The sequence below is a fragment of the Medicago truncatula genome, chromosome 3 (genome assembly GCF_003473485.1).
Source record: "Medicago truncatula cultivar Jemalong A17 chromosome 3, MtrunA17r5.0-ANR, whole genome shotgun sequence".
In the NCBI taxonomy this organism is placed as follows: Eukaryota; Viridiplantae; Streptophyta; class Magnoliopsida; order Fabales; family Fabaceae; genus Medicago; species Medicago truncatula.
This window is the reverse complement of record NC_053044.1, coordinates 44,077,001-44,091,121: the sequence shown is the minus strand read 5'-3', so window position 1 is coordinate 44,091,121 and position 14,121 is coordinate 44,077,001. Positions and strand designations below refer to the sequence as shown.

Genomic DNA, 14,121 nt, shown 5'->3' with positions numbered 1-14,121 from the left:
TAAAAATCCCCTTGATAAGTATTGAAGTTTTAAGTTATAGCCGATAAAACTGAACTTACTTCTTTCTGTATCAGTTCTTCCGGTTCCTTCTTCAAGGTTGAGTATGTTTTGGCTAATTATGGTTGCATGAAAAATTCTACCCTCCCAACATTTTCAGGCGACCATCCTGTCAAAAGAATTGTATGTTCACCATGTGTCACGGCACAATGACAATGAGTAGTCAAAAGGAAGCAATATTAACGTAACATAAAGAACAACTGATCAAGGGAAACCATGAAGAAAAAACAGAGAAGGAACTTACTAGTCCACCATTAGATATGTTCCTGGCAAACAAGAGAAGCATGGAATCGGGTCTGGCAGTTGAATCCCTAAGATGTATTCGTTATAATTTTTTCATTAAACATTAACCATGGGTATGTAATTTTGGATACACCAGCATTTACGGAGTTCTACATGATGCAGCGGTACCTAGACTAATTTTAAATCACTCCCATACTTTTAACAAATCCACACTTCTAAAAACTGACATATGCAAATTTTCGTTAACTAATATCTAAGTTTAGGTAGATAATCTACCCGTGTATGGCACGGGTACCTACACTAATTTTAACATTAAATCCCTAAAACCTGTAACAGCAATGCACAATGACCAATGAATGGCCATAAACAAGCATTAATAGTCTAATGCTGTAACCATCAGGGAAGTACTTCAATTTTTCAGGAGTACTCCATTAAAATAGGAACCGGCTTGAAAATGTAACAAAATCATGATGACACTAATTTAACCTGGCATAATATAAATTTACTTGTACAATTCAAGTTTAAATCAGCTATAATGATTTAAAAATGAGCTCAAAGGGAATACAATAATTTGGAGCTTAGACAATTAAATGCTAAGGATTTTGACTCAGCTCAAGCCTACTACTAAAAGAGTGACATTTGAAGTGACGGTGGATTAGAGGAAGTCAGGCAACCTGATACCCTTCGACAAAAAGTTTCAGTTTTTCTATTTCACCAACAGCAGAAAGCCATTCAGTAAGAATCTCCATGGTTACATGGTCGGGACTGCAAGCATCTTCCACCATCCTGTCCATAAGTTCAAATGCTTTGTGCAACATTCTCTTATCCCAAAGCCCCTTGAGAATAACATTATATATAGTTGTATTAGGCCGGACACTTTTTAATTTCATGTCACCCATCAAAGAAACAGCCTTTTCAACATTGTTAGTTTTGCATAGAGCATCTATTAAAATGGTGTATATCACAATGTTGGGACGAACCATAGATGTAGAACACATTTCCTCGAAAATCTTCATGGCCTCACCAACATTCTTCTTTAAACAATATGCATGTATAATTGCCCCATATGCGAAAACAGATGGCTCAAAACCCTCTTCAATCATCTCTTTCATCATCTTGGTAGCGGTTGCAGAATCTCCAGCTTTGCCAAGGTAAGAAACTAAAGTATTGTAAGTGACAGTATCAGGCTTAACTTCAATTTCTTCCATCTTGTTGAGCATTTCAGATACTTGTTCTAGCTTCTTCTTCTTACGGAATCCACTTAAAAGAGCATAGTAGCAAGTTCTATCAAGACCCAGCCCAACTTGTTTCAACTGTGACAAATCCATCCTTCTAGCAATGGTTAAACTAGATATCAAACTATAGTAAACAATTGTATCTGGTGAGCATCCAGAACTCAACATCTCATCAAAATATTGCACGGCTTTAACAATATTGTTCACACCACAGAAACCAGATATCAACGCAGTATAAGTAACAGCGTTTCCTTCCAGACCTTTGCCTTTCATCTCGTTAAAAAACTCAACTGCACTATCGACCCTTCCAATTTTGCACATACCATTAACCAATGCATTGAGTGTGACCACATCTGGCTCTACTTGTTCCTCATTCATCCGACTGAATAGCTCATGTGTTTTATCGACATTACCAGCTTTACATAACCAATCAATCAAGCAATTATATGTAACAATGTTTGGCCAATTTTTCTTCTCAACTTTCATCTCTTCCAACAAACTCAACAATCTTCTTCCCTCCCAGCTTTGCAAAGTCCCTTAACCAAAGTGTTATACAAGATGACATGAGGTTCAACACCAACCCAATTTCTTTCTGCTTTACCTCTCAATTTATCGAACACCCCCAATGCCTCATCGGTCCTCCTAGCCTTGCACAAATGATCAATAAGAATGTCAAACGTTAAGACATTGGGCCTTATTTCCATTTCATCCATTTCTGCCAACAATTTATACATGCTCCGAATATCGTTTTGACTTCCCAACCCTCTCAACAAGACATTGCAAGATGTAGCTTCAACTGTACCACCTAATTTCTTCACAGCACGTAAAAGCTCCCAAGCTACACAATTCTTCCGCTTATAACACAGTACGGATATGAAATCCATAAGCTGAAACATATCAGGGAAAACTCCATGTTCACCAAGTTTAGTAACCAACCCCACAATGTCATCATCAGTAAACCCTCTTTTGGAGCTGCTACTCCTCGCCAACACCTTAAAAACAATTTCACCAGTGACACCATCAGGAGGAAGTTGGAATCCGGTTCAGGCATTCTGTCGAGCACGTGGCGGAAAACTTCAATCAAAGAAAGTTGGAGCAAAGACTGTCACACCGAGTTGTAACTCTCGGTACTTTTCAACGATGGGAGGAAGCGGTTGAAAAGAATAAGTGATTCGTCTGACATGGGTGGTGGTGCATTGGTGAGAGATTGTCGTTGAGAGTGAGAAGAGATGAATTTGAGGTTGGAATCATTAGTGGAGATATGAGTGGGAGTTTGTTGGTGCAAAAAGGGTAGAGCAAAGGTCCTGCGTCTGAGAGCGGCTGAGGATGATGATAAGAGGCGAAGCATTGTCGTTATCGAACTGGGTGGGAATGGAAGACAAAAGTGTAGCGGTGAGGGAGAAAAGGACAGTGGTGTTTGAAGTTGAACAGAGTGATGTGATGTGGACCGGAGGGAATCAAAACACTTGCATTTCATTGTTTGAAAATTTGAATATTTTTAAATAAAATAAATGATTAGATAAGTTTTTATTATATTTAGTTTTTCACCCTAATAATGAAAAAAGAAAATGTTATTAACTCGGTTGGTAAGAAACATTGTATAATGGACAATGTTATGGAGATCCTTTTTTTTAACACTCACTTCAACACTCATTTTTTTATTGGATGAAACCATCGTATGACCTACCACTTTGAATTAAACTCATTTCTAAAATATGGGATCCACCATGATTTAAGCCAATAAAAATGTAAGTGTTAGAGAGTGTGTTGAAAAGTGAGTGTTGTTAGCATTACTCTTGTATAATATATAGAGAGATTGAAATTTGAATCTCAAACACTTTAATTATTCATCTTAATTGTGAATTTTTAGTCATCAGACTACTTGATCAAAAATATATATAAAAAACAATATGTTATATTTCCGTTAACATAACTCAGTTGACATGAATGTTGTAGTATGCAAAGACAAATATTCGAACATTAGATTCCTTATTTATTTACCTAATGAGTGAATTTTTTAAGCAATGTGCTACTTACTAACACAAAAAGATAAAGGTGTTTATGAAGTATTACATATAACTCAATTGATATGGACATTATTATGTAATGGTTGAATTCAAACTCCATATTCTCCATTTATTCATATTAATGGGTGGAAGTTCTAGGCGACTAAGTTGTTTGATAAAAAAGAAGTATGTTTGTGTATTGCTAAATTTTTCTAGCACACAATTTTAGTCTTTTTGAATTCAAGTTTGTTTAATTATCTTTAAACTTTTAGATTTTTGAAAACATGTTTAGAATAGGCTAAAGTGCACTTTTTACCCCCTAAGTTTGCAAAAGTTGCAATTTTGGCCCCCTATTAAAAAAAATAGCAAAAGTGATCCCCTATGTCTACCCCCTTTTGCAAAACGTCAATTTTGACTCAGTCAACCCTATGTGGCACGCCACCTGTGTATTTATTTTTATTTTTAATAACTATTTTCCACGCGTATTATTGCAGAATTAAAAAAAAATTAAAAATGGAGCAAAAAAGGATTGGCATGTGCAAGCTTTCCAACGGTCCTTATACCAATTCCTTCATCTTCTCTTTCCAAACAAAATCAAATCTTCATCTTCCTCTTCCAAACCTTCATCTCCAAACAAAATCAAATCTCCATTTGATTTTGTTTGGAAAGAGAAGATGAAGGAATTGGTATAAGGACCGTTGGAAAGCTTGCACGTGCCAATCCCTTTTTGCTCCATTTTTATTTATTTTAATTCTGCAATAATACGCGTGGAAAATAGTTATTAAAAATGATTAAAAATAAAAATAAATACACAGGTGGCGTGCCACATAGGGTTGACTGAGTCAAAATTGACATTTTGCAAAAGGGGGTAGACATAGGGGATCACTTTTGCCATTTTTTTTAATAAGGTGCCAAAATTGCAACTTTTGCAAACTTAATGGGTAAAAAGTGCGTTTTAGCCTTTAGAATATTATAAAAAACTCTTTTTAAAAAGGGTTAAATATGCTTTTAGTCCCTATAAATATGTCAACTTTTCGTTTTAGTTCCTCTAAAATTTTCCTTCAACTTTTAGTCCCTATAAAATTTTCAATCTTCGCTTTTGGTCCCTCTTTTAAAGTAAACTCATATGTAGAATTCATATTTTTTAATAAAATTTTCCAGAATAATTCAAAATATTATAAGAATCACTCAAAAAAAAAATTAGAATTTTTTAACAAACATGAATTTAATATAAATTTTTATATTTTTTACAGTTAAAAATTCATATTTAATTTGTGTTCTTTTAAAAAATTCTAATTTTTTTTACAATATTTTACACATTTCTGCACAATTTTATTAAAAAATACAAAAATTAAATTAAAAATAGAGACCAAAAGTAGTGATTGAAAATTTTATAGGGATTAAAAGTTGAATGAAAATTTTAGAGGAACTAAAACGAAAAATTGACATATTTATAGGGACCAAAAACATATTTAACCCTTTTAAAAAAATAAGAATATTTTAACATTGAGTGAATTAAATACGAACACTTTAGTATCTCAAAGCTTCAAGATGAAAGTAATAAAAATCTAAATTTAGAAATCGAAATTTGAGTTTATTTTTTGCATAGGAACTTTATTAATGTTCAAAACTTATTGACTAAAAAAATCATTTAAAAATTTAAGAATAATTAAACAAATTTGAATTTAACAACGAATAAATTAACCTTATTAAACTATAGGGAAATGTTTTTTTAAGGAACTATAGAGAAATGCTAATGAGTGCTCTAAGGGCATTCTTTAAAAACTTTAGATAATAAGATTTTATAAAAACTTGTGCATTTAATGTATCAGAAATTAGAACATTAGATTTTTTCAATAAATATTTTTTTAATTGAGAATCCTTAAAGAATGTCCTTAGGATGCTCGTTAGCAAAATCCTTAACTATATTAGTATGTTATTAACAAAAGGGAAATCTTAACCAGGCCTCCAATGTACCAGTTAAGGATTTTAAATAACAACTTTTTGTGAAAGTTTGTATAATAAAATTCATTAAAAATTGAAAATTTTATATTTTATGAAATAATTATTTAATTTATAATGTTTAAAGAGTGTTTCAGGACATTTGATAACAAGACCCTAATTATTACGGTGTGTTTTCAGAATAAAAAATGTACACCAAAATATAATACTCCTTCCGTTTTTAAATATAAGCAAAAATAACTTTTTAGATTCATTCAACTAATGATGTATGATGTGGTCAATAATATGAACCACATAAATCGTTAATTGAATGAACTTAAAAAGTAATTTTTGCGTATATTTAAAAACGGAGGGAGTTTCTTGAAGTTAGATGACATTAAAAAATTCGGAGCCAAGAATAAGTACGACTGTCATTGACCTTTCAAAATGGCAATGGAAGCCCCGTGTGATTCCAAATGGCCAATCCTATCGAGTCTTGGCTTTGACCCCAAAGAAACAAAACAAAGAATGCAAAACGCGCTTGCGACTTTGTATAGTTTCTTCCGTCCGTGACCAAAGTCAAAATAGGAAACCTGCCCAAATAACAACGAGTTTTTTTTTTTTTTTTTACTTATTTATTCTTTTTTTAAATAATGGAAAATGTCAAAGAATTGATGTCATCAACTCTTTAAAAATATTCTCTCAAAAAAAAAAAACTCTTTAAAAATATGTTACGTAATAAAAAAACTATTTAAATGAATTTTTTTCTTTTTTTATTCCTTAACAATTGTCATAAGATTTTTTTTTTTTGTTACACTCATAAAAACATTTGTTAACATGACCAAAAAAATAAATGATTCTTGTTACTATCGAATAAAATGACATTAAGGAAAATTTTACAAGGACTTGAATAGCTAAAAATAGGCTGTGTTGATCAAGACTCTGCAAAATTTAGAATTAAGTTTTAAAAAAAAAAATCAAAGTTTGTATGGAAATAATTACTTGTTATATGCTTACTTTAATATGATCTCCTTTTAAGTATCATATTTGATGAAAAAGATTTAGAGTGAAAAGATGATGCACGGAATTCAAGGAAGAAAAAACCTAAAAGTTTAAAGAACAATTATAAAAAGATTTATATTCATTTTCAAAAATTTGGACTTAACTCTTTCTAATATTTCATTTTCAAAAAGATGAACCAGTTATATTTGATTTTAGAGGAAGTAAATTGAAACAAAATATTTAACATAAAATTGAAATACAATAAATAAAAAACTAAATATTTAAATTTAATCTATCATAAGATTTTCGTGGTATTTTTTTATAAAGTGGCCAAATTTACTATCCAACAAAATATATTATCAAATTAATTATTGACATTTTTATTTTGGGGTCAAATTAGTCACTATATTATAACGAGTTAGAGCTAGTTTGTTCTTAACATAAGAATGTCGGAGACTAATCTAAATATTATATATATATAATTTTTTATTACATTGTATTTTTTTTAGATACTAAATTAGATCCTAAAAAAGTTGTGAGAAAATAAATTGAATATTTATTTTAAATAAAAATATTAGTATATTTTGATTTTTACAAATACGAAGAGGAGACGTAGATGGTAATAAAATTTTACAAAAAATAAAAAAGGGAGGGGATTGCGAGGAAAAAGCGTTCTAATGTATCCAGAAGCAACAAATAAAGAAAGAAAAGTCGGTCTTCAATTGAGTGCTTTTCATTATTCTCTTCTCTAAAATTCTCATCTCACTTGTTTTCTTTCTTTCTAATTCGATCGAAATCGCTTCGCAATTCGGATTTTCAATTCTCCCTCTTTTTCTCTATTTTCACAGCTAAGGTAAAGTAACATCCCTCTCATCTTCGTTCCCTTCTATTCTATCATCGATCGTTCATTCTCTGCTATTGTTGTTAAGAAAGAGGTTTTAGGTTTACTTACTCTCTCATCCATCACTCAAATTCGATCTATTCATACACGATCCTCTATTCTTATTGAGTTGACTCTGTTTATTTTCCTATTTTTAATTCTTCATTAATTTATATATATTTTTTTATAGCTTAATTATGAGTGGATTTTGTAATTGATATTCTTGATTTTGATTTAGGTTTTGTAAAGGATTTGATTCATTGGAGACGATATGGCTAATAATGCTGCTGCGTGTGCTGAGAGAGCAACCAGTGATTTGCTCATTGGTCCTGATTGGGCTATCAACATTGAATTATGTGATATCATCAACATGGACCCTAGGTATTGTTAGTTCACATTGCTTGCTCTCTGTTGCTTAGATTGTTTAAAAATTTATATGCAGACACCAATAATAACTTGAGAAAAATGAATCATTTGAACGCAATCACATGTTTCGGTGTAGGACACCAGACACGGCTTTCATAAGAGGTGTCCATGCTAGATATGACATAACTATCCTTTTAATGTGCATATGTACATCATTTATCGTTTTTCCAACTTTCAAGCTTGCTATGTTATGGATTGAACTATATGTGATTAAAAAATTTCTTTACTGTTGATATCCCATTTCTTTTGCATTTAAGGAGTACTATACTACCATATGCACAGGCCCTAGGGGTTTTGTTGAAATTCTTGAAAAGGGGATCGATGGGATGGGACCACTATTAATGTATCACATTTTGAGAGTACTTTTTTTTTGGACATGTGCGGAGAAGATAGATTGGAGTACGATTGTGGAGGGTAGGTCAGGTGGAGAGTAATCCAATAGTTAGGTAGAGGGAGATTGAAAAAAGGGTCAAACCAATTAAGAAGGCTTTGAAAGTACATGATCTACATTAGGCATGATTTAGTGATAAGATATTAAGGCGGCGTGGGAGCAATGTAGCTAACTCCGCCTGTTGGAAAAATACTTTGATTGTTGTATCATATTAAACAGTAATGTCACTTGAACACCAATAGTCATGTCAGCAGTAGATGAGGAATTTAATTCCATCAATTTTAATACTATGGACATAATATTGTTGCATTTAGAAATAGGGAGACTAAAACCTAAATTTTATGAAAATAGGAAGACTAGACGTAAAATGAAACCATTTTTGAATTTATTCTTTTTTTTCTTTGTAGTTTTGGATCTCAAGTAATGTTGATGTGATTTATCCTTGTTTTAATATTTCTCATGGGTATTCAATTATCAAAATTTTCCTAATCATCTCTTCTGATCTAATTATATTTGCAGGCAAGCAAAGGATGCATTGAAGATAATTAAGAAGCGCTTAGGCAGTAAAAATCCCAAAATACAGCTGCTGGCTCTTTTTGTCAGTGTTATATTCTTTTAATCTTGGATAATTATCAAATATTTCATCTATTTGGATATAATGGGTTAAAGAGAAATAATAGAAACATTTACTCTTTTAACACACTTTATATTACTGGTCCATTCTCTACAAAGTTAAAATACTCTTTAAAAAATTATCTTTTTACGAGGCAACTAAAATGAATTTTTAGAGAATAAACTAATAATGAAGGATGTATTACTACTACTAGAATTACTCTTGGGTTTATTCATGTGTTATTAAAAATCCTCATAGTAATTTTTTTTACTGTTCAATGGTTAATAAATAATATTAGGTGAATTTGGAAATATTCGTGCAGGAGGTATTGAAAAATAGTGATTACCTGACATGTATACTTCGTATTTTATGTAGGTACTGGAGACCCTTACTAAAAATTGTGGTGAAAGTGTATTTCAGCAGATCATTGAGCGTGATATATTACATGAAATGGTTAAGATAGTGAAGAAGCGGGTATGTATTGATTTTTGACACTAGATATTTATTTTCACCAATGCCTTTCTGCAACTAAATTTTTGAGGAGGAATAATTTCTTAATCACCGCTGCAATATTTTAATCTAATTGCTCAGCCGGACTTAAGTGTGAGGGAAAAGATACTGATTTTAATTGATGCATGGCAAGAAGCTTTTGGTGGCCCAAGCGGAGTTTTCCCCCAATACTATGCAGCATATAATGAACTAAAGGTGATGGCTCATATCTACATTAATTTATTTTCTAAGATTACTTACATGCATTGATCATATTCTTAAATGATTTGCACTGACATTTCTATTGATGTATATTTATCCTGTGATAAATGTTGCTGTTTACATACTGGTCAAGTTAATACTTTCTACCAGTCTGAAGCAGATTTTTGTATTTGTTGCATTGCATTTATCCATCACCAGCTTAGCCTGTGGTCATCATTGTGTATTTCTGGTATTTTTAGTAAGCTGGTTAACCATTAATTGTACAAGTGCATACAATTGTGTACTTGCATTATTGACTTTTTGGTAAATGACAATCGAACCTTCCCCCCAAACACAATATAGAAAATTTACTACTCAAAACTGACATCTCATTGATTTGTTGCTTTTTGGATTAACAGGCCGCTGGAGTTGAATTTCCACCAAGAGAAGAAAATAGTGTGCCATTCTTCACACCTCCTCAAACTCAGCCGATTGTTAATTCTGCTGCAGAATTTGATGATGCTGCTATTCAGGCTTCTCTTCAGTCAGATGCATCTGACCTTAGGTGCTCTTTGCACTCCATCATACACTTGTTCAAATTTTTGTGTTTGTTGTGTGGGGCTAATGGTGTTATTGTGCATGTCACATTATATATTGATAATAACAGGGTATTTAAGGACCCCCATTTTATAAAACTCAGATATAATCAACTGTTGGTTTTTATATTTTCCACTTACATGTCCTTGCACATGTTCTCTGCTTTGTAACATTAGTTTCTCTAAATTGTTTGTTTTCATATTTTCCATTTACTATGAGATATAATATGCAGATTCCATAGCGGTTACAACCTACATGTTTACATGCTTATCTGCAGTATTTAATCATATAGAATTTTATCAGACATTGTTTACAATTATGTATCTCTTTGCCTTTACTTTTTTGTTTTGTTTTTAAGTTTTCCTACCAAGTTAAATATTGAATGGAGAGCATAATTGATTTTTTCTTCGAAGAGTTGGAATTTCTCACAATTGTCTACAGGCAGCATATTTGTTGTATATTTGATTGATTATGATGTCCATGTTTCATTTCCTCCATAATTATGAGTGTCTGCCTTTCAATATTTCTCCTGTCTAATAATAGAATGATATTTTGGAGCTAAGCTTTTTTTAATCAATTCAAAGTAAGATCTAACCAGAAAATGTTCATATTAATTACTTAGGCATGTGATGGTGGTTATTGTTTTTTCTTCTTCTTCTTTGGATTCATGTGTTGAACAGTAAGGGTGTTTAGGTTCCACATGGGGTAATCTTAAGGGTTCAACCCTCATATCGGCATGGTGCATTTAGCAGTGTTAAATCCCCTTGTTATTGGTCCACCTTAAGGGTTCATTTAGCACAGGGTTTTTGGAATTTCCTTGCGCTTGCTAATGTTGTCTTTGTTATTTTTTTTCCAGTTTGTTTTTTGTACTCTTCTTCCTCCTGTCGAAGTTATTCATTTGTAAAAAAGATCCACCAGTTTTACTTTATCTCTCTCTCTCTCTCTCTCTCTGTCTCTCTCACACTATTTCTTTTATTATCAGTGTACTAGAGATTAAAAATGCTCAAGGGCTGGCTGATGTTTTGACGGAAATGCTCAGTGCTTTGAATCCGAAAGACCCCGAGGTGATATCATCTTTTCATTATTGTTCCATTTATGTTCAATCGCATACCTCAGTTTAGTTTTTATTGTTTATAGGGAATTTATGTTTGAACTTTAAAGCTGCTGTAGTTTGGCATCCATGTTTTCATTTTCTGCCAGTCAATGTGTTGTGCAGTGCATTATGGAATTCTGGATCTGGGATTTATCCCATTTTAGCAAAATTAATGTAAGCTGGTTGGTGTGAGATTGGAGAGATTCTAGTTAATAGTTTAAGAATCATGTTTTTTTTCTTTCTATGCTGGCTCTGCTGAAATGTGTCTTTTTGGTTAGATTCCTTTGAGTTTCTTGATAGATATGCCTTTAATTATTTGTTTCAGTGATTGTTTTTTAGTCAGGACTTCTCTCCGAAGTCGTTCTCTCTAAAATCCAACTCCTAAACATACCCTTAGTAAGTGAAGGGGTTAGGAGGTGAGGTCTATAATTAGGAATTAAAGTAATCAGTATGTAATTATGTGACTCAGAATTGTTAGGAGAGGTTGGCCACTCTCGAATCTTGATAAAGTTGCACACAAAGGAGTTCTTTAATAAAATTATGTTGCTTCAATCTTTCCCTTAATGCCTGTTGGCTCCTACACATGAAGGAGTTCTCTAGTAAAATTCTGTTCCTTCAATCTTCCCGTAATACAATATTCGATCTATGAAAACGTTCCTTGCAAAATGCAGGACTAAGATATGAGTATATATACAAACTTGATATTAAATGTTTTTATCCAGTACAAAACTGTCACTGTAAGTTGCTGTTTCTCAATATTCTGGACAAAATATGTCAGGGCGTGAAGGAGGAAGTGATTGTTGATCTTGTTGACCAGTGCCGTTCTTACCAGAAACGTGTCATGCTTCTTGTGAACAGTACTGCGTAAGTTTTTTAATGACTAAAGTCTATACTTTGTAATTAATAACACCAGTAATGGTTGATTGAGTTGCTTTATTTTAGGGATGAGGAGCTTTTAGGTCTGGGATTGGCACTGAATGACAGCCTTCAGCGAGTACTCCTTCAACATGACAATATTGCGAAAGGAACTGCTAATTCAGGTGCAAGAGAAGTAGATACTCCAGTTTTGCCACTTGTACATGTAAACCATGAAGATGATGAGTCAGAAGATGATTTTGGTCAATTAGCCCATAGGTGAACCCAAAAGTTCTCGTGTTATATTAAAATAAATGCTGTTTATTGTTGCTTCATCTTGCTATTTCTTCTTGGTTTCGTAGCTTTAGCGATTTTACAGTAGTTGTAATGATTTCAATACTGTAATTTCAGGTCTTCACGAGATACTCATACACAGAATCGGAAACCAGAGTCAGTGAGGATGAACTCGCTTATTCCCCCACCACCAGCATCAAGGATGCCAGTCTACTCTGGTACTAGCATGGTTGACTATCTTAGTGGTGATGCATACAAGGCAGAAGGATCCCTTGAAAACTCAGAACCAACTTCATTTGCAGCTCCTCTTCATTCTAGCCCTAATCCTACCTCATCTGCTATTCCTACAGAGTCTTCAACCCATCCTCATGCCACTACTACCTCATCACCAATTTATAGCAGACAGCCTATATATGATGAGCCATCTCCCATGAAGACTTCTGAACCGCTGCCTCCAGCTCCCTGGGATACACAAGCTCCTGTCGTGATTCCACCCCCACCTTCAAAGTATAATCAAAGACAACAGTTTTTTGAGCAACAAGGTTCATCTCATTCAAGTAATGGATCAAGTTCGTCTACTGACAGCTTGCTGGGACAAACTCAAAATCTCTCTCTGAATTCATCCACCCCAACCAAAGAACAGAAGCCAGAAGATGCCCTTTTCAAAGATCTAGTTGATTTTGCAAAATCGAAAACCTCTTCATCCTCCAAACCCAATAATAGGTCATATTGAGATAAATACCCTTTTCTTGTTGCTTATGTTGGAGTTTATGAATTGTGAATGTTCATTTGGTTTAGCTTGAGGCGTCCATTTTGTGGTTGTGTTTAGGAAGCATTCGGACATGTCCATCCATGTGTGTACTTAGTTCACATTTAAAACGCTGTTAGATATATTGCATATACCCATATGTATATGGTTCATACCTATTTTATTGACTTGTGTTTTCAATAATATCCTATCTCTTAAGCATCAGTGTTTTCTTCAAATAATCTGGTTGCAAACAGGGAGTGGATTTTACTCGTGGAAAATTTCAGCTCTTGCATAGCTCTATGGTTCAACTACTCAGAGTGTGTGCTGATCAACAAATTAGAACGGCTGTTCATGCCTAAGAGTAGCAAGTTGCTCAACCGTCAGTATTAATGGAAGATAACCAGTTGCAACGATTGCCGGACCAGGATTATGCATTTATCAGTGTCTACCTCCTCACCCAGAAGGCTGTACTCACTGAAGAAGCTACAATTGGTGCTACCTCTAGACAACATGAAGTTGAATACCCGTGTCGCATCCCATGTCTCTTCATGGCTCATCCTCAATTCTAATTTCTGTAACATTCAATTATTTTTCAATTTAACCCAATCATGCCCTAGGGAATGGAAGGTACCTTGCATCTCAATCACTTGCACAACGATGCAGGGAAACTTCTTTGTCTGCTGTACTGTCGAAGTCCATGCTTTCACATAAGTGGTGACAAAAACAACTAAATTAAATTAAAATTTACTGTCTGTCTCGTTGCAGGCTTTTCAATAATATAAGATACAATATGAGTGGCGACAAAAGCTAACTGCAATGAACATAAAAGGTATGTATGTGAAGGAAGGTATATTACTTCTAATCTAATTCAAAATACATGAAAAGCATCGTAACTGTTATTTATTTTTGATAATTCATAACTTTATTTAATAAGTAACAACAATATTACATCTTTCTTGAGGATCTGTTACATAAGACTAAAAAACAGAAGGTAGTTAAATTTACTAATTAGTACACTATATTATTATTTTTCATATAGATATATAT

General features: G+C 33.1%; 3 protein-coding genes across 3 annotated transcripts; 1 reads left to right on the top strand and 2 right to left on the bottom strand.

The window, feature by feature from the left end:
* Positions 1-965: 965 nt before the first annotated feature.
* On the bottom strand, positions 966-2,021 carry LOC112420245 (pentatricopeptide repeat-containing protein At5g28460). The gene has a single exon (XM_024778998.1). It carries the CDS (start codon positions 2,019-2,021, stop codon positions 966-968), a length of 1,056 nt encoding a protein of 351 aa, XP_024634766.1.
* Positions 2,022-2,035: 14 nt separating this feature from the next.
* Positions 2,036-2,883, bottom strand: LOC25489735 (pentatricopeptide repeat-containing protein At3g61520, mitochondrial-like). Its single transcript, XM_024778996.1, has 2 exons — positions 2,647-2,883; positions 2,036-2,527 (listed from the first exon to the last, which is right to left on the bottom strand). The coding sequence occupies exons 1-2, from the start codon at positions 2,881-2,883 to the stop codon at positions 2,036-2,038; spliced, it is 729 nt and encodes a 242-aa protein (XP_024634764.1).
* Positions 2,884-7,150: 4,267 nt separating this feature from the next.
* Positions 7,151-13,296, top strand: LOC25489734 (TOM1-like protein 3). The gene is made up of 10 exons (XM_013605889.3): positions 7,151-7,337; positions 7,603-7,745; positions 8,701-8,779; positions 9,170-9,268; positions 9,386-9,499; positions 9,904-10,049; positions 11,064-11,145; positions 11,953-12,038; positions 12,117-12,308; positions 12,441-13,296. The coding sequence occupies exons 2-10, from the start codon at positions 7,636-7,638 to the stop codon at positions 13,054-13,056; spliced, it is 1,524 nt and encodes a 507-aa protein (XP_013461343.1). The 5' UTR covers positions 7,151-7,337; positions 7,603-7,635; the 3' UTR covers positions 13,057-13,296.
* The last annotated feature ends 825 nt before the right edge of the window (positions 13,297-14,121 follow it).